This window comes from Onychostoma macrolepis, chromosome 05, assembly GCF_012432095.1.
Source record: "Onychostoma macrolepis isolate SWU-2019 chromosome 05, ASM1243209v1, whole genome shotgun sequence".
Taxonomy (NCBI): Eukaryota; Metazoa; Chordata; class Actinopteri; order Cypriniformes; family Cyprinidae; genus Onychostoma; species Onychostoma macrolepis.
In genome coordinates, this window is record NC_081159.1 from 4,151,396 (window position 1) to 4,177,626 (window position 26,231).

Consider the following 26,231-nt stretch of genomic DNA (forward strand, 5'->3'; position numbering starts at 1 on the left):
TTGATGGATGTTTATATATTTTTACTGGAAATGTTCATTATCCCACACAGATGAAAAAGGGCCATTTTCTTTGGGTTCTGAGCACAAACTCACACTCGTGTTCACAGTATCAGTGCTCTGGCAAATAAACCATCTGCTGGGGCCTAGAGGGCAGAGTTAAATCAACGTTAGCCCAGCGCTGGCAAACAACGCCGAGCTATTGCCTCACGATTCTGAGGCCAAACATTCGTCTTTCTTTTTCGTATCATCCATCTCTTTTCTAATTCATTTCCTTCCTGCGTGTTTCTATCACATTTTCTCCTTCCTGCAGCTCTCACCTGTGGTCTGTCGTTCTCTCTGAGGAGTGTGCGGTCGGTGCTGAGCCGCTTAGGTTCTTGCTGCGGTTACAGAGGTGCTGACGGTGACACTTGCCGGCCCAGACTGTGCCCTACTTACAGAGAGTGAGAGAGAGAGAGAGAAGGAGGGTGGGTAGGCTAAAGTGTCAGCAGTGCGAGGTGCTCAGTGCTTAGATAAACTCCTGTGGGATTAATGGCCTAGTTAAAGTTGGAGCTAAAGAGGATTAGCCTCCTCGGAGAGGTGGCAATAGATCCAGCATGTCCTTCAGCGGTGGAGGATGAAGGGGGGAGCTCCTAGATTGCTACTGAGCATGCAAAAAACAATCACATCTCGCAGGTTGTCGCAAGGTCAAAATGTCGCCTGTCACCAAGGTGGTGGAAAATGAAGGCGAAGACGAGGGCGGTGAAGCAGGTGTTCTTGCAAATCGTGACTCCAGCAGTGATTTGATTTTCAGTGGACGGTGCACTGGACCATCTTTAGCAGGTGTCATGGAGTCGTGGCTGTTCATGTATGGTCTCGGGTTGAGTGAATATTTGTATATTTTGTGCTGTTTTAGCTATTTTGACTTCACTGGTCTGGTCTGAAGGTGTGTCATTTTTATTCTGTTTCCCCTAACAGTGTAAAAAAGTACTATGGTGCTTCCATTTTTTGAAAGCATGGTTGCATTTTAGTATTTTGGGGTATATGCTGTAAACATTTACAAGCTTTTCTTTACTGCTTTATTCAAACATGACCAATTAATAGTCATAAGACACATAAAAATAAAATCTAAAAATACAATATTAATTATCTGTGCGTACACAGGTCAATTTTGTAAGCTGCAGTTGACGTGTGTTGGGACAGCAGTAGTAAACATACGGCACTTTATGGCCATCTAGTGGTCAACAGAAAAACAAACGCTAAAAAAACGCCTTGAAGCAGTCGGCTAGTCTTCGTTTGGACATGTTGGTGGGCCAAGAAGCAGCTAGTAAAAGCATTTAGAGTGAACCGAGGAACCGAGGCAGAACAGCAGGAATGTTAATAAAGCATGAACTGGAAATGTTTATGACTTTATTATATGGGCAGTTTTATAAACACATGCGTACAAAAGAGTTAAAATTGCTATTTATTGGTGCACAAACTTTTTTCAGACGAGTTACAAATGAATTTTAGCACTATAAATGCAAATTATATTTAGGACTAGATTTTAAATCACTTTTTTATTAGCTGAAATGAGACACGTGAAATTACAATCATACTTATTAAAACAAAGCAATATATTTTATGAGTTTTATTGGAACGTTTTAGAGCTATTACGCCACGATGTGAAAGAATTGCTGAAACTATTTTTTTTTTTTCTAAAAGCAAGTTAAATAGGACTGCTGAAGATTCCTTTAGAAAAGTAATCAATTTCAATTCTTTCATTTTACATGCTTAAGGCAATTAGATCAGTGATTAAGAAACAAAGGAGATGAATTAAAAATACAGTAAGTAGCACACAAATGAAAATACTCTGAAAATAAGACAAAGCTGCTCTTTCAGATGGTTAAAAGTGTGCGATCCAGAATCTCTTTATTGTCGATGGAAAAAATCTCTCTGATTGTTTGAATAGTCATCCAATTCAGCACATAAAATAATACTTATCAACAGCAGCATCAAACAGCTAACATACTCGCAGGATAATATCTGCTACCAAGAATATATTACCATCTATTTCTGTACATTCCTTTGATACCTAAACTATACTTAGTGTCTAATAAAATATAAAGGATTTTTGAAATGACTGGAGTGTGGAAATCAGGCCTGTAAACAAAAACACGGATAGATCCCTGTTCCAGTCCTCTAAATCACACTTCATGGACTTCAAAAAAAAAAAAAAAAAAAATCATGTACTACAGCATACGGACAATGCCTTTTGTACTCTGTTAAAAAAAAGAATATAAAATATATTAAAAATGCATAAAATAGTTCCTCTTCAATATGTGCCATTGTGTCTTTTGGCATGGGTTTATCAGTGAAATAAGAAACCTCCAAACCGAACGGGTTGCTTTAAATCATTACCACTATCACACCAATTAAGTTCAGTGTCACACTATTGCTAGCATACTGAGGTGAAAATAGCAAACTGCTGCTGTCTGGCGTTGTCCACACTCCTGGTGTGGGTGCCACATCTGTTTTCTACATGACCTTTATTACAAAACAAAGCCAAAGGCCAAATCAGAGCAGCAATTTTTTTTTTTTTGGTCTTTCCATTATGGGTTGGCAATATAACAAAAGAATAACAATATTATTTTTCATTTAAAAAAAAAAAAAAAGGACTGTACTTTATCACAAGGCACATTTAACACTGAGGTAATCTGACATGATTATTGATTAAAATATAACCTTTTCCACATAATCCACAAAAATGTCAGCAGGAATCAATAGAGCAGACAGCCGCTGATACTCAAATCCAAGTCCTTGTGGAGTGTTGTTTTTTGACCAAAATAATAATTAAAAATAAAAATAAAAAAATCACTTTTTATAAAATCTATTGCACATTCCATGAAAAAAAACACTTCAATATTACACATCAAATAATGCTCCTGAGTGTCTCATGAGTCCAAATATACATGTAAAACACAATCAAGATACATTTAAAAGTCAGAATATATGAAGCGGTTCTCCCAACAGTGATGCAAAACTCTACAACTATTGTCAGCTTTTAAAAAATACATAACTGTCTGCCCAGTAATAGAAGTTTCCTCTTTAAAGTCCTTAGCGTTCAGCTTTAGCTTTCAGACTTGTGTCTGTGTCTGCCTGTGAGAGGCTCCATCTCGACGATATGGTCTCTGGAGCCCCTGTTCAGCTCAACCACTCTTGGGACGACAGTGGACCAGCGATCTGTTGGAGTAGAGGCGAGAAATTATATTTGTTAGTTGATTTTTCAAACATACATTTCTGTGTATTAGGGATGTGCATCTCCATAACTGGGGCTGATGCTATAAGCATCTCAATGCATAGCCAATGCATCTACTACAAATAAATTGCTTTTTGCCTATGCAAATATGTTAGAAATGAAATATGCATTGTGATACCAATGCCAACTTGTACCCGATGGACATATTTTTAAAATTGATGCAAATCGGTGAATCTTACCATCCCTAGTGTGTATGTATTTTGACCTAGTACTGTGCAAAATAGTTTCCAAGACTATTCGAGAACGTTTTACAAGAAAATACAAAATCTTGAAGAAGTAAGACTAAAATAGCGTTTAATCTAATGTATGAGCTGGCATATCTTCAAAATTAATTGTGAACTTTACTAGCAATTTCTGAGTGAGAATTGGTTTTGCACCAAATGTTTTCTGTGTAATTTTGGAAAATTTCTGCCCAACAGTCATAAAGCATTTTTTAATTCTAAAAAAGCAAAAAGATTTGTTTAGGGGTTTATCTATGCAGCACAGCGGCTGTGAAAAATCATGTCTGCTCATTTACCGACCTCTTCGAAGGCCTCGTCCGCCCTGTGTTTGTTCGTAATGGTCTTTCTGACCTGGATCCTCATTTATGATCCCCAGATTTTGATTCCAGTGGGACCACTTGACCTCGTCCACTCTATAGTGTAGAGAACGAAAGCCCAAAACTGTCGTAAATGATTTGAAGGGTTAGGCTGTAACTTAATAAATGAGTAGTGGATATCTTGTAGTTCTACCTGAAGCACCAGCGTTTGTCTGGCGTTCCATCCAAGCCCTTGCCCACAGTAACCATCTCTCCAACACGGAAAGACTTCCGCAGACACACGGGGAAGGACCGCTCGATGTCCAGGATAGTAGTTGCCCACTGATGCAAACAAAAGGAAAATGACATGTTAGAGAGGAAAGCCATTTATAACCAGTGAATGCTGAGGTAAAAGCTTTAGACAGAAGTTAACAAAAAAAAAAAACTGAAGAGATTGCTGTGAGATGTGCACCAAAATAAACCACTGAAACAAAAACGCAAAAGGAATAGTTCACCCAAATACTGTCATCATTCACTTTCTCACACTTATGTCATTCCAGTCCAGTTTTTTCTTTATCTCTCTCTCTCTCTCTCTCTCTCGCTTTTTGTTTCAAGAAAACACAAAAGGAGATTCTTCCATAACTAGTATGTATGAAAATAAGTGTTGGGAAAATTACTTTGCAAATGTAATAGGTTACAGATTACAAGTTACTCTGTTTAAAATGTAATAAATAGTGTAACTATGTAATGTAACTGATTACATTTGATTAAATTTCTAACAAATGATTTCAACTGTTAATCAGTTAGAAACATTTAAAGCAGTCAGGTTTAACCTGATTACTTTCAGACTTTCAAAATCCTTCATCACTTGAAATAAGATTATTACAATTTTTATTTGAAAGCACAGCCACCACAAAATCAGACTTTAACACCTCTTTTTACTTTGAGATTGTTCTGAGCTTAAATACAGATTTAAATACTTTTACATAAATAACAGCTATGATACTGTTTTTGAAATTAAATCTTTGCACAGTTATGATAGGAAACACTGGCATCTAACAATGCTTTGGAAAAACAGTTAGTCTTTAAAAATAAAGCACGTACATAAATCCAAATAGGAAATAAAATTTGAATAAGCATGTGTCCTATTCTGTGTCATTTGTGTCTCATTTTAGAGCAGTCAATGCAATTCGGGAAAGAAATCGATCAAATCTGTATGTGTGTGAAAATATTCAGATGTAACCCACTTTGTAAGCGTTAACATTTTCATAGCTGTAATTTAATTTCACATTTGGTTACACTTTATTTTAAGGTGTCCTTGTTACAGTGTAACTATACATTTAAGTACCTAGTAATATTAATTAACTACATGCACTTACTATATGGTTAGGGTTATGATTAGGGTTCGTCTTAGAGTTACTTGCATGTAATTATGCATAATTAATTGTTATTATAATAGTAAGTACATGTAACGTGTAACAAGGACACCTTAAAATAAAGTGTTACCTCACATTTTTTCTGGTATCACTTTATTTTAAGGTGTCATAATACAGAGTAATTACCTAATTAAGTACTTAGTAGTATCTGTTGTATTTACATGAAACAAAATGTACTTACCATGTAACTAAATCATGGAACAGCCTGTACTTACAGTTTGTAATTATGTAGATGTAATAGGCAGCTACTGTTACACATATGTAACAGACCGAGTCTGTTACACAGCTACTAGTGCACTTAAGTACAATCTTGATACACTTTATTTTAAGTAGCTTATGCCTGTGTAATATTATGTAATTGTAATGTAATTAGAAATGTATTACATGTATTTTAGCTGTGTACTGGTGGGTTAAATCAAACTAAGGTGCAGCTGGATAAGGTTTACAGTATAGATACACATGAAGTACACTTAAACACAATCTTGATGCACTTTATTTTAAGTAGCTTATGTCTGTGTACTTACATTTATAATTACGTTGTATAAAGTCTGTAACACATATGTAACAATCTTTTGGTTACATAAGTAGACTCGGTCTGTTACATATGTGTAACAGTAGCTGCCTATTACATCTACATAATTACAAACTGAAAGTACAGGCTCTTTCATAACTTAGTTACATGGTAAGTACATTGTTTCATGCAAGTACAACGGCTACTACTAGGTACTTAACTAGGTAATTACTCTGTATTATGGACACCTTAAAATAAAGTGTTACCTTTTTTCTCAGTAACTGTAACAGATTACAGTTATACTTATTTTGTAAATAATTTACGTAATTCCGTTACATGTAACTAGTTACTCCCCAACACTGATTATAATTCATACAGACAAAAAGGATACAAACTATAAAGGCGTATGGAGCTTTTATGATAGATTTATGTCAGTATGAATTGCCATTTAATGTTGCTACCTGGAAAATAAAATCTCTAACATTCTGCATTACATCTCGTGCTTCACAGAAGCAATTAAAATATATGGGGTTGAAATGACATGAAGACAACTAAATGATGAGAAAAAAATGCAATTTTTTTTTCAAATGACCTTAACCTTTATAATATCTATATAACAGACTGCCACATTTGACCTTTTGTATAGCCCTCACCTGCAGTTTCCAGATCTGCTTGCTCTCTTTGGACACCTGTCCCACTGTCTCCCCCATCAAAGCAATTAACATGTTGAGTAACAGGACGAAGGTGAGAATAATGTAGGTGACTAGGAGAATGAGGAAGACGACGGGAAACTGTGCGCCTTTTAACATGTCGTCCAGCTCTCCAATGCCTATGGTCAGCTTAAACAGGTCCAGCAAGAATTCGCTGAAGGTGTTTGTATCTCGGCATTCTGGGTATTTGGGGCAGGTTCCATTACATGCACTCTTTTCAGGGCAGATTTTCAGCAGTGACACTAACGCTGGTGCAGAATACAAAACGAAATAGTCAGAGTCATTCATTCCGGCAAACGTTTCCATAAAATACCAATAATTGAACAATTGTTACTAGAATACCTGATGCATAGCCGATCATGAAGAGCACGTAGACCAGCAGGAACCGGAACAAATCTTTAATGAGGATCTGAACAAAATATCCAAAGTGAAGACACAAAGGGTAAACGAATGGTCTCTTAATTACACTGATAATATAAGAAGAAAGCAGACCGGCAAGGATGCTAATTATTTTAGGGTTTTATGTAGTTTCTTGCAGCAGTGTACACTGTTAGGATTGTAGTCATTACTGGAAAAAGCAGCTTGTTATACACTTAACTATGAAGACTGTTTAACAAGCAGGACAATCAAGAGAACAGAATTTACAAATAACATCTTATCTTGAATAAAATATTGTTAGGGTGTTGGGGATAACATAGCATTAACTATATGCAAACATATGCAAATGTTTCAATCAATCTATTACACCGTTTCTACCTTTCACTATATTTACATCAGAAAAAGAAAACCACACATGGTCCCATTTTCAGTGGACCTTACTATACATTAAAATACACACACATTATTTACAGTATATAGTGTGTGTTTATGTAGCTGTTCTTTAGAGCTTTCTATTCATCAAAGAATCCTGAAAAAAATGACTGAAATGACCGTTTTCATTCAAATATTAAGCAGAACAACTGTTTTCAACATTGATAATAATAAGAAATGTTACTCGGCATATTAGAATGATTTCTGAAGCATCATGTGACACTGAAGACTGGAGTAATGAGGCTGAAAATTCAGCTTTGCATCACAGGAATAAATTACATTTAAAAATATATTAAAATAGAAAATAGTTTTGTAATAAATAATATTACTGCAATTTTACAGGTGATTTTGATCAAATACATGCAGCCTTGGTGAGCTTAAGAGACCTCTTTCAAAAACAGTGTCATATGTAATATTTTATTTTTAAATATGACTAAAAGTTGGGCTAAACAAATAGTGATTTGTTTTACTGACAAGCCAGCCAGTAAAATCATTCATAAAGACAAATATCACTAATCAAAGTGATTTCCCCATTTAGAATGGTTAAATGAAATGCACTGCACATGGTCCTCAACCTGCTCTTTCATACCTTTTGAATCATGATGCTGTAAGTCCCAGTGAGTTTAAGGCCTCTGGTAAAATAGAGGGTGTTCATCCAACCTAATGCTAGAGCAAACACCATCACAGACACGTAGGCCTCGATCCCTGACAGATACAGCGCTGCACTCACCAGCACCAACACGGAGTAGATGAAGCTATGGAAACACAAGGGATTGGTCAACAGGTAATGTACTCGTCATCAACATACTTCAACTATTAAGGTTACCAATTGCTTTAGGTTACTGCCGACTAATTGTCAATTCAAAATTGATAACTTAACATGCTGTGGCCTCTGGCTATTTTCGTATTTTGTACTCGTGAAGGTTACAGAACGTCTTTCGGTTCTTATTTGCTGAGTTTCAATATGTAAGATTTGCTTTTCAAATGCAAAATGCCTCACTGGTTTAGCAATGCCATATATTAATTATAATTAACATAAACATATCGGTGAACCGCAGTCATCTTTGCTTAGATCGTGCTGTTTTTATGCAAGGAGATTAACTATTAAAACATGCCAAGAATGGGTTCTGGAATTAATTAGACAACTCAATTAAAAAGAGGGAGAAAATCGCCTTAGGGAAAGACATGGAGAGTAAAGGAAGACTCAAAGAATGGGACCGAGTGTCTTACTAGAGAAGTTGAAAGGATCCATCAATAAATAAAGAATTCACCCCCGGGCACTTCTTCAGGAAAAGGTCCTTAATCTAAATCAGGGGAGAAAACCAAGAAATGCTGCTAAAGGCTTTTAGTGATAGCTAAGGAGGAAAGCTAGGGAAAGAAAGAGTGATTTTGCGTACTAAAACATACAATCTTTCAGCAAGCTGCGATGGACGTGTGATCTTACACATTAAAAAAGATTGGTTATTGTGTATATAAAGCTTACGTTTGTTGCGAAGAAAAAGACTCCAGAAGCCACGGTTATGATCTCGCCTGCCAAACGCACCTTGTCTTCTGTAGAGTTGTAGGTATAAGGGGGCTGTGTGGGTACAAATTTGAAGAATTAACAACTACAGACCTGTTCATTCCCAGAAAACATCTCTACCACATCAACTCTCTTTTTCACGCAGGAGGAACTATTACTCTGTATTTTAAATGTTTGCTCAAATGTTTGGGGTCTGTAAGACTTTTTAAAGTGTCTTATGCTCACCAAGGTTGCATTTATTCCATCAAAAATATAAGAAGAAATTAAATATTATTAAAATTTTAAAACATTTTTTAAAATGTAATTTATTCATGGAATGGCAAAGCTGAATTTTCAGCATCATTACTCCAGTCTTCAGTGTCACATGATCCTTTAGAAATCATTTTAATATGCTGATTTGCTGCTCAAGAAACATTAATAATAAAAAGAAATATTTAAGTCGCTTGTTCAAACATCATTTATTTGAATTAGAAATCTAACTAATCTTACTGACCCAAAACTTTTGAACAGAACTGTATCAGAAACAACAAACTATTCATAGAAAAATGAATAGGAGAAAGCTCAATATACTCGCTATATGTTTTAGCCTGATTTGAGCCTAAAGAAGTTTTTGTTTTTGTTTTTGTCATTTGATTGGTGAATTATACTGCTAAACGTAATCTTCACCATCCGTTTTAGAGAGTTCAGTCTCTCTCCATTCAAGCAGATGGATTCAGACTGTACTCACTGTACCCGTGGATGGGCGATAGTAGGCCACAAGAGTGAAGATGATCATGGTGGCAAGATAGGAAAACACACTGATGTAGAAGGTCACAGCGGCAAACTTTTGCCACTTGGCCCTCAGCAGCTCGTTTATGGGTTCCACCGCCAACATCTCATGGCGATTCTGAGGGCACAAATGATAAAACACGTCAGAATCGCTGAAAATGCCATCAACATAATGAAGAGAGTTTTTGGCTGTATTTCCATACCATTTCCATAAATGCTTTTCTATACATTTAATTCATTCAATCATTCACCTTGCGCTGTTCAGGTCTGCAAGGTCTCTAATCTCATTTGGAGTGCCATACAGCACACAGTCTATCTCCCTCACTTTCTTTTGTCTATCCACAAGTTCACCTCAATCCTGCTGTTGTAGACGAGTATCTCCAGAACAGAGACTTCCTCTCCGCAGGTATCCAGTGAAGACAGATCATACAGGTTGGAGTATACGGGTCCGTAAGCCCAGTCCTTAAATTTCCGGGAAAGATGTCGAGCCTCCTCATCTTTTATCTCTCTCCGGATGATGTGCTGGAACACCTGTGGAGAAAAAAAACAAAAAACATTTCATTCATTTTAGTTTGCTTCGCCATTTCCTATCACACTTTACCAATGCATGTTTCTAAAGCTGACATAAGGCAATCTCCTACCCCAATTTTGCCCAGTTTGGCAGCCATCATAAGAGGGGACATGCTATCATTGTTGAGTACGTTCTCTAAGTTGCAGTCTGGGTAGAGTTTGGCACATTTAGTGAGCAGCAAGTCGTACATCTTAGTGACGAAACGCGTGTTGTCCCGAGCGTTGTCAGCGATATGGACCAGGGCGTGCAGGACTGTGTTTCCCCTCGAGTCCTGCCTCCGCAGATCTGCCGCCTTGTGGCTGTTCTCAGTCAGGTAATGCACCATGTCTGGTTGGTTGGTACAAGCTGCGAGTGAGAGAGGCAGCTCACCTGTGCAATGAGAAAGAGACATCAATTTCAGTTGTCAATTTGTTTAAATTGTAAAAAAAAAAAAAAAAAAAATGCATTTTATTTTAAGGTGTCCTTGTTACAGTGTAATTATACATTTAAGTACTGAGCAATATTAATTAACTACATGTACTTACTATATGGTTATGATTAGGGTTTGTCTTAGGTTTACTTGCATGTAATTATGCATAATTTATTGTTATTATAATAGTAAGTACATGTAATGTGTAACAAGGACACCTTAAAATAAAGTGTTAATAAATATTAATACTTGTATTCAGCAAGGATGCAGTAAATTTATCAAAAGTGACAGTAAATGCATTTAGAATGTTACTAAAGATGGTAACACTTTATAATAACTGCACACTATGAATCATTAGTTAAGCATTTAATAAATAGTTAATTCATACTTTATAAAGCATTAGTAAGCAGTTTATAAATACAGCTATAAATATTTTGTTCTTGAGCATATCTATAATGTTTAATAATTGTATTTTCATACTTTATTAATGATCAATTTAAATTACGCTATTTACAAACCAGTTATTTAGGAGTTGTCAGTGGTTCATAAGATCATTTAGAAAGTGTAAGTAAATGATTAAAAACTATTTAAAAGTACATCTTATTATTTAGATACATGATAATATTTGCTCAGTGTGATAATAAATGCTTTATTAACACATATTCCTGCTGTAATCCCCCAGTCAGGTAGTTACAAAACATTTAGTAGTTGCCAGCCATCTATTTTTGTGAGCTCATCTAAAGTGAGGACTATTTATGCCTTGTAAAGCATTAACAAAGGAGATTTAAAGGCTCATTTGTGACCCTGGGCCACAAAACCTGTCTTAAGTCGCTGGGGTATATTTGTAGCAATAGCCAAAAATACATTGTATGGGTCAAAATTATCCATTTTTATTTTATGCCAAAAATCATTAAGATATTAAGTAAAGATCATGTTCCATGAAGATATTTTGTAAATTTCCTACCATAAATATATCAAAACTTCATTTTTGATAAGTAATATGCATAGCTAAGAACTTAATTTAGACAACTTTAAAGGTGATTTTCTTAGTATTTAGATTTTTTGCACCCTCGGATTCCAGATTTTCAAATAGTTGTATCTCAGCCAAATATTGTCCTTATGACTGTTTTTGTGGTCCAGGGTCACATTTATCTCCCAAACAGAAAAGTTTCAAACACAACATAGATATATAGAACACAGAAATATTTTTTCAAGATGCACAAAAATGAAACCGTACGACTGTACACTTGATTAAACATGAAAAATAAACCTCTGCAATTTCATTGGGGGAAAAAAAAAATAATAATAAAAATTCAAGTGTACAGTTGTACAGTTTCATCTTTTTGCATCTTGAAATAAATATTTCTGAGTTCTGTATCCCTATGTTCAATTCAATTCAATTCAAGTTTATTTGTATAGCGCTTTTTACGATACAATCGTTGTGTTTGTTTATTTTTCCTGTTAGGAAGATAACTGAGCCTTTAAATATATGCTTATAAATCAAGAAAAAGGCATTTATAGCTGTATTTATAAACTGCTTACTAATGACTTAATGTTGGGACAATACTTTATAAAGGATGAACTGACTATTTACTAATGCTTACCTAATGATTCATAGCGTGCAGTTATTATAAAGTGTTACCACATTTTAAAATATATCAAGATAGAAAACAGCTATTTTAAATTGTAATAACATGTCACAATGTTACTGTTTTTACTGTATTTTTGAATAATTAAAAAATGCAGCCTAGGTGAACATGAGAACCATTAAAAAAAAAAAAAAAAAAAGACCATCATTATGGTTTATGCTGGTTTGGAGCTGGTTCAGCTGTTGACTGACCATCATAGTCTGATAAAACAGGTTGCAAAGGAAGTCTTGCTGGTTAAGCTAGTTAAAAAGCCTGATGAGGACACAAAAGTGCAACCACCTGCCATCTTCTGTAGGATTTCTGCCCAGCCATTAGACTCCAACCTCCAGAAGCCCCTTTTATCTATCATTTTCCTTTACTAAACACCAGGATGAAGAAATACAATTAGCCACTAAAAGTCAATCAGTCCTTTGCAGGGCTCTCATGACAAATGCGCTTTGATCTAAATGTCACTATTTGTATCCGGTACTCAATTAGTGCTCGTCTCACGAGAACCATCTCAAACAGGAAAACCAAACAGAGAGCCTTGAGAGTGAGCTGTTGCCAGGGGTGACAGATTATTTTCATGTCACTTCTTATAGAAACGCTTCGCTCTCATTGATTTGCACGCGCTCAGAGAGCGGTTAGCGTGACTGCTAAATCACATTAGCTGTCAGTGCTCACAGGTTCACGCTCACGTCACCGGGAAGCTCCGCGGCGAATGACTCCCTTCGTGCTCAGATCAGGAGGGATTAAACACTGACAGCCGTGTCTAATACAAATGAAAATAATTTACAGGTGAATAAAAGAGAGATGGAGACTCCTGGCAGGGCACCAGAAAAGATAATCCTATTCTGTCATCCTTGGATTATTTTAAAATAGTTTTGCATCTTTCAATCAGTTCCAAAGCAGACGTCTTGTTTTGGGGTTTAAAATTTGTGAGATGTAAATGAGGCTCTTGAATAGGGAATTCAAATTCTCAGCTTGATTTTAAAATCACGGCTTTGTAACCGCTAACGTCCTGTGGGGATAAACTAATTAGAATATTTGACATGACAAAAGAAATGTAGGGGCAGGGCTTACACATATTATCCAAAGATGACACTTCAGAAGTAAAGCAAAGCTTACATTTTAATGAAAATTACAAAAACAAACAGACTTTTTCTTTGGCATAACTTTCACTAATGAATCATGCACAATAGCGTGTAGAAGCATATACCAAAGGGATAGTTCACCCATAAAAGAAAACAGTGCAATTATTTACTCACCCAAACCCATTGATTTCTTGTCAATGTAACAGACGTCAATAGGAAAACAAGATGGTCTAGTTTCCAACATTCTTTAGAATATCTGTTTTTGTGTTCCACAGAAGAAAGAAATGCATATGGGTTTGGAACAACATGAGGGAGAGTGATTTTAAGGAGGACTGTCCTTTTAAGAAAGTCAATTTTCACACAGCTGTAGTAACACACTCTCGTCAACAGGGGGCAGAATGTGTTTAGGCAGATGAGAGGAAACTTTTCTAGTATACTTCAGGCCTCCAAATATAAGACCCTTTTACTGTATTTTCCGTTGCAAACACAGAGACTCCATTCACTCTCTTCCATCCAACACTTGTTTTATTTGTGACATAATGTCTTGTTGGTTTTCCTCTGAGCTACAGAAACCTTTTTACTCACAGCTAAACATTCAATGAAATGTAAACTGTGTAATGCTCCTCACATTTGCCAACTAAAGAGAAGATTTTAGGAAAAAAGGAAAGAAAATCACCTGATGTTACTATGGTAAACACTGGGCCAAAATGTATTAAAGGCTAGACTGCAGATGAGAACTGATCAAAAGCAATATAATTATAAATTATATTGTTACAATATTATTACAATTTCAAATAATGTTTTCGTTTCAATATATTTTAAAATATTGTAATTTATTTTTGTAATGGCAAAGCATTTTCAGCAGCCATTAGTGTCACATGATCCTTCAGAAATCATTATAATATGCTGCTAATGGTGAAAATGCTGAAAACGGTCGTGCTGTTTAATATTTTTGTGGAAACGGTGATACTTTTTCTAAAAGCACTTTTGATAAATAAAGCAAAAAATTTAGAGCTACTTATGGTAGAGCTACTTATGGCTGAAATGAACTTGTTTCAAATTTTTTTTACAATATGCATGTATTTACACTTGTCTCTTTTGATCAATTTAATGCAATAATAAAAAAAGTATATTATTCATTTCTTTCAAAAAAAAAAAAATCTTACTGACCCCAAAGTGACTGATAAAACAGGAAATGGAGCTTCCCACACATACAGTAACTTTGGGAGTTAAAGGCTCCAACATGTTGCAATGAGTTTAAAAACATTAAAGCATTCAATATATGAATGAAGATTTATGACTGCAACTGTAGCAGATTTCATAATCATACACAATACACTGAAAATCCACTCATATTCTCAATGCATTAAACATTAATAGCTGGTTGGATTCCTTATCACTCACAATAAAGATTATTTAAACCTTTACAAAACTAGCATCAACAAACTCACCAAAGTAGAAGTATCCACCCTCCTCTCTGGGCTGAAAGAATCGGCCCCTGGCCTGAGCATGAACATCAGCCCCCTTCTCCACCAGAAGCTCCACGTACTGTTTGCATCGTCGTTCTATGGCGATATGCAGTGCCGTCTGACCTACGGACACACCACATTTTTATTATAAATGAAGATGCCAGTGAAGAATCAGTTAGAAGCAGTTCATCCCATGATAATAAATTGACCTTCCAAACATCCAAACCAAAGCGTTCTGTAACGTTACAGGAAAACTGATATCTAGGATACATCTCATCAGACAGAGCAGAGGGAACCGGCATGATATTATTAGATACTATCAACTTATCTTACACAAGAGGAAGTATTGCAATATGAAAATTAGGCAATCCGGCTCATATTGTGTCTAGAGCCTGGAGTTTTGTAACGAGTGTTTTGTGTGAGAGCTCTATAGGACATAACAAACACGTTTTGTTCTTCTCTCTCTGCTAACGTCGTCTGCTTCTTTTGTTCTTAGATTTATTTTAGATTACCGAAAACACTCATTTTTTACAAGAATATTCGGCTTGCCTGTCTTCTCGTTCAGCTTCTGATTTGCTTTAGCTATTAACATTAATGTTTAGCGGTGACCATCAGTTTGAACAGACCGCCACCCCGTGTCCATATTTACAAAACAATTAGCTTTCGTATCTTAATGTGTGCATGAACAACAAGGAATGCGTCACCAGTGCACGGTAGTAACATCTGTCCTAGTGACTGTGACTAAAACTCTTATATACTGACGGAAACTTTATTTCTTTCTACAGTCCACAGATTTAACAGAATAATAAAGGACGCCTAAACTTAAAGTCTAAGTTTAAGGAAGCATTTTATCATATGCTTGGCTGAACTAAAAAGAAAGGAATCGTCCTAAATGACTTGCTTTTAGTAGTCAAGTGTATTTGTATGCTTTTTGGCAGTGGGTCTACATGAGGAAATCTGCTGACTGACAGAATTAGCCTATCTGACATATATATGCTTTATTGCCTGGAGGCCTGGAACCAGCACTAGTAAACAAACTGAACCAATGTGTGAGTGATTGTTTCCTGAGGAAATGAGAGGCAGACTACACAAAGCCTGCCGCAAGTATTATTATTTATTTGGAGAACTATAACATCCCGGTATTAATAACGCTGCTATTACAAACCTGGCATGTACAACAAGTCAAAGGAATCACAACGGAATGAAAATAAAAATTAGGTTTAATTATGAGTCTACTGCCAGAACATATAAACAAAAATGAAATTAACGTAATATATTAATAATATGCTGCCATGCAAAAGTTTGGAGTCTGTAAGACTTTCAAACATTTCTGAAAGAAGTCTCTTATGCTCACCAAGGCCACATTCATCTGATCAAAACTACAGTAAAAACAGTAATATTATGAAATATTTTTACAGTTTAAAATAACTGTTTTCTATTTTAATATATTTTAAAATGTAATTTATTTCTGTGATGGCAAAGCTAAATTTTCAGCAGCCATTACTCCAGACTTCGGTGTAAAATGATCCTTCAGAAATCATTTTGGTGCTCAAGAAACACTTTTTAAAATTAAGCAGTTTTCAACATTGATACTAATAAGCAACAAAACCATAAAACATTTTTTTTTTTTTTTTTTTTTACTTTTTTTTGGTGGTTAGAAAGTTCAAAGAAACAGCATTTATTTGAAATAAAAATCTTTTGTAGCAATGTAAAAGACTTACTGAATAAAAACATCAATTTCTTTAAAACCACAAACTTTTGAACAGCAGTGTATATAAATATTTTAATATAGTTGATTATTTTTTAATATTTTGGCCGTTTACCACTTTAATTGACATGGAAAAAAAGAAGAGATAACATGAGCCGGATTTAAATGTCACCCTCAGGAGCACAAGTGTGTTTTAGCTGCTAGGCTTCAGCACTGAAAACTGTGATGTAACACATTCATCATTTTTTTTGTATCGGAGGGAAAGGAAAGTTATGAAGTGCATCGGGTGTGGCACTGGCAAATTCAAATACCCTAAACAGGCCACAGAGAAACAGCATTAAATTCAGCAGTGCTTGTGAGGACTCTTTGTACTGAACAGGGTGGGGACTGCAGGAAACCCAACGCTAACTCTGGGGTAACTTCTCAAACATTGAGCTCAGTCAGAAGCACACATGAAACTCCACCTTCCTGCTCAGATTTCATGGAAGCTGCTCAGAGTAAATGTGTAATTTTGGAAACATTTTAGATGAATGATGCTTGAAAACTGGTTCTGACGTCTGAAATTTTTATGTTGAATCTGGTGGTTGGAGGACTCACCCCTATAATACACATCTCTGAAGGACGTGTTGATGAACTCTCTGAGGTTTCCTGTCTGTTCGGCAATGTCCACCAACACAGGGATGGTGTCGTTCTGACCACTGTGCAGGTTCAGAAGTGCTTTTGGTAGACACGTCTTCCCTGTAGAAGGTTCTATAGAAAGTCCAGGAAAGAACATCTGTTATCAACTACAGTTTTACATTTTATTAAGAAAATGTGACTCTGTCCCAAGTCAGGCTCCTAGATATGACCTGTGTCCCTCTTTCAATGTACTTCTATGGGATTTTATTTGGCTTTTTTTATCATCCAGCAAGTGCAAATTTTAAGTCTGATTACTTAGAAAAGCAACAGAGAGAAAATGTACACATCAAAGTTTAATAATTAATCTGAAGTATGAAAGTAATAGCAATGTTTGCTGCCTTTCTTTCATAAAGGTATTAAATTTTCCTCTAAATCCTGATTTTTTTTTTCTTTATTTATATTTAGCCAGGGTTATCTGTTTGATCCCCTCAAATAGAACCCTTCATTCCATTTGTGACAGTTTGCTGTGATTTCTTACTGCTCTCTGTTAAAAGTTTGCTTGACCCTTTGAGGCAGAAGGCAGAAATACGACCCCACCTTGCAGGATCACATCAGCTGATATAATAGAATTTGCTTTGTTAAACGAAAAAGGCACAACAACAGGTTTGCGATAAGATCGGATTATATTTAGGGACATGACCCTGTGTAATATAGGAGGGCTTTGTCTTTTTAATAAAAAAGTGGGATCATTATTAAGGAAAGCAAAATGTCCTAATAATAGTCTTTACTCTAGTAAAAAGGTCAAGAATGTCGTAGTTCAATCATTTTCTATTTACACTCAGTGCTGCTGTTTGCTCAGAGACTAAACCATTCCCAGAATGCACCTTTGAACTCCTCATCTGTCAGCCTCTTTTCATTTGACTGAAGATACTGCAGGAGACCATCCAGAGCTCTTCTATCTGCTCGAGATACGGCTTCAAACAACATCCAGCGGTTGAAGACTTTAAGAACAGGAGGCTCCGGGGACCCGTCGTCACATGACATCTCAACCTCGGCCTTCCTGCAGGGGGAAACATACACTTTTTAGAGGAACTTTAAAGATTACGACTCCATTTAAAAGTGCACCAAGTATCTTTCGCTGTCCCAAACTGACATTGATCGAATTGCAAGACACGGCTGTGATGTAAAACTGAGGGGACTGGCTTATCTTAACTTACAGGAGTCTTCATCTCATATGAGTATGATCATTTACACCCTAAAAAGCACTGTTAAACATTACTTGTTGCACCTTTGAACATTTAATAAATATAAAACTGTACAGGGCATTCACGAAAACGTCGAGGTGTAATGGAACCACCCTACCTGGCTTGAATTTTACCACAGCCAAGTCCTAATGGACTATGAAAAAACTTCCACAAATAAGTCTATGTACTGAGGAAAAACTGACTGCCTAACAGACCTCAACATAAACAGTACTCGACAAGCATTCATTGAAACGACAACAGACTGTGCATGATCAAGAGTGCAAAATCATGAGCATAATACATGCAAAAGTGACACTTCACTGTCTGTGTAGCATTCAGAGGAGATCTGACCAGTCTCACCACAATTAAAGCAATTATTTTTCATATTCTGAGCTGTAAAGAACTTTAAGCTGCATTTTATGCACAGTATGAAAGGTGCTATACACATAAATACTGATGACTATTAACAACCTCAAAACATTGCAATTATGAAACATTGCGAAGAGTGATTATATATCATAATAAGCAGTCCTCAAACCACAGTCTGGACTCTATCACCCAGTAAACAACGTGTCCCTCTCTGTTTTAAGATTCCAGAAGGTAAATGTATACACTTGAATGATTTTTTTGTTTTGTTTTGGCAGTCCTGGCTCACTTGCTGTCCTAGGTAATGAAACACATGCCCAAAGAATAAACACTTTTAACAACTTTGTATTTCTTTAAGTGTAAAAGAAAGATGGTATGTAAAATGTTATATTAGAAATGCATATTTTATATTATATAAGTCTTAAGTGTCAATTTTGAATAAATAAGCTTTCCATTGATGTATGGTTTGTTAGGATCGGACAATATTTGGTTGAGATACAACTATTTGAAAATCTGGAATCTGAGGGTGCAAAAAAATCTAAATATTGAGAAAATCACCTTTAAAGTTGTCCAAATGAAGTTCTCAGCAATGCATGTTACTAATCAAAAATGAAGTTGATACATTTACGGTAATAAATTTACAAAATATCTTCATAGAACATGATCTTTACTTAATATCCTAATGATTTTTGGCATAAAAGAAAAAATTATCATTTTGACTCATACAATGTATTTTTGGCTATTGCTACAAATATACCCCAGCGACTGAAGACTGGTTTTGTGCTCCAGGGTCACATATTATACATTCAGTATTAGATATAGTCATTTGGTGTATTAAAAATAAGCCAATAAATATAATAAATATTCCAAAAACATTTATTTAGTGTATTTTTCTAAACTGAACTTGAGCCAGGAATCAACATGATTTATTGTTTGGAAAACAGCAACTCTTAAAAAGAGTATAAATCATATAAATGACCAGCAGAAGGTGCAACTTATCTGAGAGGGCAAGAGGTTATATACCATCTAAAAAGCATTTTGGCTGTGGTTTAGCGGTTAGTGCATGTGTTTGTGCAATGCAAGTTTGATTCTGATCTCATTCCCCACCTTTCATCATTTCCTGTACCCTTTCCACTACTGGATCAATAAAGTGATCCAAATATAAAACAAAAACACATGAGAAGCTATGTCTCTCACCCTCGTGGTAGTTTCTTTCTGCGTTTTTTCTGGTGGTTGATCTCCCTACATGTGCCGTAGTCAAACAGGGAGTCCATAGGTGCTTTCTTCGGCCCAGGTGCCACTGGATACTCAGACATGGTGGACTCAAGAAGGTCCATGGGGTTAGGAACTCCTTTTTTAAAGGCCCCTGGGAACCTTATTCGCGAGTTCTGCTTGTTATCATTCTGTTGTCCAGGTCGAGCTGAATCCTGGGCTGGCTGTGATCCATCATCATTGTCCAGAAGTTCTGCCAGTGAAGACATGGGGAAGTTGGGATCCCCGTCTGCTGAAATGTCCTTACCCTCCGACAGGTCCTCAGCAGCAGTGCCGGAAGGTGAAGAGACGGAGTTTGACTCGGTCATGGCCAGACGATAACGCTTCAGTAGAGTGGAAGCAGAGAAACCCTGCTGGAAATTCAAAAATGGATTGAGTGGACTTTAAATGCAAGAAAAACAATTACTCTGGAATGTGCTCTAGCCTCCAGAAGTTAATCATTTAAATGGGAAGTAATTAAAATTGCAGCTAGGCAACTATCTCAACCAATATGCAAGACTTAATTTGATGCTTGCTTAATTGAACTTGTACAAGGCTTTGGAAACAATCTAAAAATATACAGTTACTTAAAGTGGTCAAAGATCGTTTGCCCAACTGTAGGCTAATTAATTAGTATTCTTGAAGCTTTATAATTTGCTCTTCTGGTCTGATTATATAAATTATATAGCAGGAGCAGGTATAATTGGAAATAGCATTGCTGCTTCCAGGAAGTGTTCTGTGTTTGTTCCTTTAAATGTTGTTTTTAACAAATGTTAAAAAGGGCCAAACTTCATGAGATGTGATACAGTGTTGCCTTGCCACTGTTGCCTTCTGGCTTGCTCAGTTTGGGTTTGAAAAAAAAAAATTTAACTTTCAAAAATGTATTGATATGACCACATTGACTGGCACTATCGTTTTCTTTAGAACGGCTTTACAGCTGAAGTGCATCTCGCAACGTCAACACAGACTTGACTCAAACTGAATAATGACATGCCCTTGGTAGAGCTACTTATGGCTGAACTGAACTCGTTTCAAATTGATGAACTTGTTTTCTCCTCATAGAGCTGCTTCACAGCAGAATCTGAATTGTCTCCATAGTTGTTTCCATAACTGATTCTGCCATTTTCTCTGTAAAGCTGCTTTGGCACAATCCGTAAAAGTGACTTGAGATTCTGTCTCTGTTTTCACCTTCAACAAAACCACTTCAGCAACTAAACACAGAAAGCTCTGCTGGAGAGATGCATTCCAGAAAAGAAAAATGAAGATACATACCAGAAATAAGGCTCCTGGAGTCATTTTATCCTGCCGCTACTACTAGACAACCTTATGACCCTGGATTTTCTTTCTCTCTCTCCCAATAGTGTTTAATAAGTTCAATTGGGTGTGCTTCTTTTGTTTTTGACAGGGATCTTTCCCAGGTAGGTTCTTCCTCCAGCAGAGTCAAGGATACTTGCTTGTGTCCTGACTTTCATTAGCAGTTCAATATTACTTTGTTGCTATTTGCTAGTTAACCACTACACATCTCTGCTTTTTTTTTCTCAGTGTAGCCTGATGGAACCGTTTTAATAAAATGTTCTATTTTATTAATACATTTTGTGTATGACCACCTTTAAACTGCAGTCAAGAACGAGTTGGATGTATCAGCTTGACATTTTCAAGACACTGACTGCACTCAGACCGATGGCTTTTCTTCTTTCTTACGTTGTGTGTACATAAGACTTGGCATCGCCAGTGAGGACTCTTACCAAACATCTGCTGTAACTTTGGGCTGTTAATCAAAAGCATTTCTGACCTTCTGAAAGCCTTAAACAATTTTGCAAGACACTTTTGCACTGCAATGATGGCTTGAGGAAAATTTGAAGTCAGGTTTGGACATAATTAAATAGAAATACATACTTCAGTCATTTCTTTGTATGCTATGTGCACTTCCTCAATGCCAAATTTCTCCTCCGGGGAGCTGGAAAGTGTCAGGAGGTCTGCAGGAACACAAACAGACCTGGAGGGGGAAAAAACCAATACCAGCGTTTACAGAAGACAACTGTCTCAACAAGATCCATGTCTGCTGACCCATGCTCCCACAATATTCCCAAGGCTTCTGAAACCATTTACACCTGGTTCATATATGTAAACAAGTAAGCACATTGTGAAATCCTGTCAGTTCTGAGAGTTCATTTGTGTACTGTGGATTCGTCTACCCCAGTTCATTGTTTTCTGCCACACCCTCTTACAGTCTTGGATTTTGGTTTTAATTTGTTACATGTGTTCTGAACTGATTTTGACAGCTTGGTACTGTTGTTGTGAACCTGCGTTGTACCTTGGATTGGGTTTGTTTTCAATTACCTGAATGAATTTGAATCCTAATCCAGTATCTGAATAAACATACATAATGTAATTCGACACCATATGATAAGTCCCACTACAGACAGGTGAACAAATATTAAATGTGTGTGAATGCAAGGCCAGCAATACAAAAAGAAAAAGATTGATCACAAAAAGAAAAAAGATTCAAATTTATTAAAACACAAATTTTTCCCTTAACGGATATTTTGGTGCCCATGCATGTAACGTTTTGATCCGAGACACTTCGTCACAGCTAAAAAAAAACACCCCTCTATTCACCCCATATATCCCTTCCACACATCCCACTCCAGTCCCTTTGTCTACATGTCACAATTCATCTCAGTCCTAAACTGATTCTCTCATTTCCCAGAACAGGCATGACTCACACTCCCTCTTTTCTACTCTCTTCCCAGTTTGAGGGGAACTTCCTCCATTGCATCCAAGTACAGTTAAGTCTGAATTCCTGAGACAATGGATGATGACGACATCAAAGAACCACTATTGCTGATGTTGCATGTAATTACAGTGCTGCTTAAAACACTGCATTCAAAAGTAAAAACTCTATCATTTTGTTTCGAAACGGAGTTTCTTGCTTTTGTGGAATACGAAAGCTCACGCTGCTCTTTTCCATACAACTAAAGTATACAGTGACAACAACCCAAAATGACAAAAAAGCACCAGGGTGAATCAAGAGGGCGATCACTAGTCCTGTTCAGGCATGTCTGAGACGCTCCACAACTCCTCTGAGAGAAAGTTTAAGAGTAACCCCAAACAATGTTTACTTATTTTAGAATGAATGCTGTTACATGACAAATTCTCAAATTTTAGGCTTGAATATACTAGGGTTGCAAAAAGGAGAAAAATTTCTGGAAACGTACAAAACTTTTCTGGAATTTTTGGAAACTTTTGGACATTTTTTCTCCTCTTTGCAACCCTAGAATACGCAGATTTTGGACCTGATTTACGGTCTGGACAAGATGACGTTATAGTTGTCACAAGGCAGAACCGGTCTGCAGATTTTGAGCAGTTGGAGTTGGCAGATTTCAATGAAAACCGCGTAGCGTATAATGGGCACAGACTCAGATTTTTTTAGCTTCAGACTTTTATTCCATTCAATCATAGGATATCACCAAACAGCTTTAATATTTTGAGCCGCTTTTAGAACACATTTTGTTTTCATTTGTCATGCATCTCCTAGCAAGGTGCATGCTTCTCTGTGAGTTTCTTGTGTTCGGAATTACTTTTACTTAAATTTTAAAAAAAATTCAAGACTTTGGGTGATCCTCAGTTGTTTAGTGTGTGAGTTTTTCTCTGTGACCACAAAATAGGCAAGTATATGATGCCTATATTGTAGGCATTTCAAAAGTCATGTATTGTATTCCAGCCTTACATTTACATTTAGTCATTTAGCAGATGCTTTTATCCAAAGCGACTTACAATGAGGACAATGGAGGCTATCAAAATCAACAAAGAGCAATGATACGCAAGTGCTATAAAGACTACAGCCACTGATACTGAAGGTTTTTATCACTTTTTCCCCAAACGTTCAGTATGAAAGTTTTCATCTGCCCCTCATGTTTGCTCAAGCGGATGGTGGAAAATCTAGCACAAGCCCCCACAGTTACTACCCCTGGCCTGGCAAGCTCTATCCAAATACTGGCTACAGCAGCACCTCTCCTTTGACTGGACTCCAATACAGTCCATTATCACCACAGAGAGTGAAAGCAGAACAGTGGAAGCTTTGATAAGATGTGGTGACATGGAAGTGCAATGGACTAAGTCATCTTATTGTGTTTTGGGTATTGGAGGGTCAGATGGAGGTGCATCAGACCACGTAACTGAGAGACCAAGTGAGAAATGTAACAGATGTGAAAAAAGTCTATCTACATAGAATAGCATTAGATAACAACTGGAAATGACACACTCCATCTCCATGCTCCCAGAAGAAGATCTACGCTTCCTTTTCCATGTCATAAGGTCTCCAAAGAGCCAAACAGCTGGGATCTTAATAAAAATGAGGTTGTGGGAAAAACGTAAGTCAAAGAGCATTCAGTGTTGGTTCTTCTGAGAGTTCAACCACAGTTCTGAGCTAATGAAGTGACTGTAAAACTTTTAACTTTGAGAAGCAAAAAACAAAAAGCTTGATTATCAGATCTGTGCATGTCAAACAGGTTCTATATTGATGCAGACAACAGTACGACAAGGAAATTAGGATAAGAGGAAGTTGTTACTTTTTAAATTCTAAAAATTGACATGATGATTTTAAATCTCCCAACATTCCCACAACACAGCTATACAACTGTATCACAAGTCATGGATTGGAAAAGTTGCTCACCAATAAAAGCAAATGTACTGCTAGACGTAGAATCAGTAGTTATTCCGTTTATGAGGTCAGATTCGTCCATTTATTCTTCAGGTAGGATCCGTATAGCTCTTTAGGTAAACTTTGGAAACGGCTTCATCGTTCCTCCTGGGTGTTTCACACTGACAATGAGACAGAGGCACTGCAGAAGTAGTTTTGATTTCCCACCGCCCTCTGAATGGAAACCTGTAGAAATGAGCGTTAACTAAGGGGTGGGAACTCTTCATTGAGTCATAGACGTAAGAGACAGGGATCATTTTATGTCTCAAGCGCAACCAAACTAAATCTTCACAGTGTAACTTATGAACTTGAGCCATTTTATTTAGAAAGCCTTGTTGACAAACTAAATGTACACCGTCTGCTTCGCAAACTATTCACATTCTAACTGTTATATTAGCAAAAATAAGTTTTTTTTTTTCTTTTCCTTTCTTTTTTCTTTTAAAGCCTTGAGAACATACAACATATTCTGCTGTTATATTATTATATAATATTATACTATATGCACTGCTTCATACTGTGAAGAATTAGGTCTTTCATAACATGTATGACCGGTTTGGCTAATTTACATTGCTAAGCTTTCAGTTGCCAACTCTCGCGAGACAAATAAGCAACCGCAGCTTCAAAAACAAGCCCAAAACAAGCCCAATATTTTTTTGATGATTTATTATCATCAATATTATTTATTATCAATTATTTATTACCAATATATGAGCCTGCAACATATTAAACTGAAACCACTCTCTTATCTGAAAAGCAAAAACAGAAGCTATTTTACAAAAATTAGCTAACTGCAACAAAAGTGGGAACAAAACTCGTCTCCAATCACCTGTGAGCAGAATAGGATTGTAGAGATGGAAAAGGAGAAAAGCACAAGAGCTTCAAAGGGGAGCTGTATATAAAATATATAGGGGTCATTCTATGGAAATGTCAATTTTTCTGTCCCTAGCCTTTACAGAAATATTACACTTGAAAAACACTTGGTTACATTTAAAAAATATATATATTTTAAAATGAAACAATGTGTTATTTGAACAATTACACCTTCTTGAGGCATTAATGTGGCAATATATTTTTTTAATTAATTATAAAGAATTCCAAGCACCACAAAACTGCTCATCCCCACAGCCATGTACAGCGGCAAAGTGCTTTATTTTGAGGTCAAAAACAGGTTTTTCTTCCATTTAAAATAAAATAATGTATACATAACTATCAAATAAATGACATAAAAAACAAAATGCCACATAAATATTATAGAAAAAATATAAAATATTATATTAAATTATATATTCAATTATAATATATATTATATTAAAAAGAAAATATTATATAATAATATTAAAAAATATTATTAAAAAAGAAAAAAATCATTAAGCTGTCATGTGTGTATTCGTGAAGTCAAAAGGTAATCTGATAATGTGGTTTAAATGTTAAAAAAAAGAAATACATTTTTTAGACATCTTGCCATACCAGGCTATTCGAACCAAATGTATTGATCAGTATTAGGATATGACTACTTGTTTTTTTATTACAGCCCGTGATAATTAATACATTACAAAACTAAAAGAATAGGCTAAAAGAAAGTCATCCCACTCCTCTATTTCTACTTCTGTCATCGCTTGGATT

General features: G+C 36.1%; 1 protein-coding gene across 3 annotated transcripts; it reads right to left on the reverse strand.

Moving 5' to 3' along the window:
- Positions 1 to 1,392: 1,392 nt before the first annotated feature.
- On the reverse strand, positions 1,393 to 25,061 carry trpv4 (transient receptor potential cation channel, subfamily V, member 4). 3 transcript variants are annotated; one of them, XM_058777233.1, is made up of 17 exons: positions 24,582 to 25,061; positions 21,803 to 21,902; positions 19,853 to 20,277; positions 17,930 to 18,105; positions 17,025 to 17,177; positions 14,702 to 14,842; positions 10,190 to 10,488; positions 9,900 to 10,079; positions 9,508 to 9,666; positions 8,742 to 8,834; positions 8,489 to 8,562; positions 7,848 to 8,013; positions 6,791 to 6,857; positions 6,392 to 6,696; positions 4,006 to 4,133; positions 3,796 to 3,908; positions 1,393 to 3,198 (listed from the first exon to the last, which is right to left on the reverse strand). In XM_058777233.1, the coding sequence occupies exons 2-17, from the start codon at positions 21,809 to 21,811 to the stop codon at positions 3,086 to 3,088; spliced, it is 2,601 nt and encodes an 866-aa protein (XP_058633216.1). In that variant the 5' UTR covers positions 21,812 to 21,902; positions 24,582 to 25,061; the 3' UTR covers positions 1,393 to 3,085. The 3 variants fall into 3 exon arrangements, with proteins under 3 accessions (XP_058633216.1, XP_058633215.1, XP_058633217.1); XM_058777232.1 differs by having other exon boundaries at positions 19,853 to 20,280; positions 24,582 to 25,060; XM_058777234.1 differs by lacking the exon at positions 21,803 to 21,902 and having other exon boundaries at positions 19,853 to 20,280; positions 24,582 to 25,060.
- Between the last annotated feature and the right edge of the window lie 1,170 nt (positions 25,062 to 26,231).

Bases quoted from the DNA above. Each gene is read 5' to 3' on its own strand.
- trpv4 (XM_058777232.1), bottom strand. The intron at 8,835-9,507 runs GTGAGTACAGTC...GTACCCACACAG, and splicing joins ATCGCCCATCCACGGGTACA to CCCCCTTATACCTACAACTC. The intron at 8,563-8,741 runs GTAAGCTTTATA...CCCCTGATTTAG, and splicing joins TCTTTTTCTTCGCAACAAAC to ATTAAGGACCTTTTCCTGAA.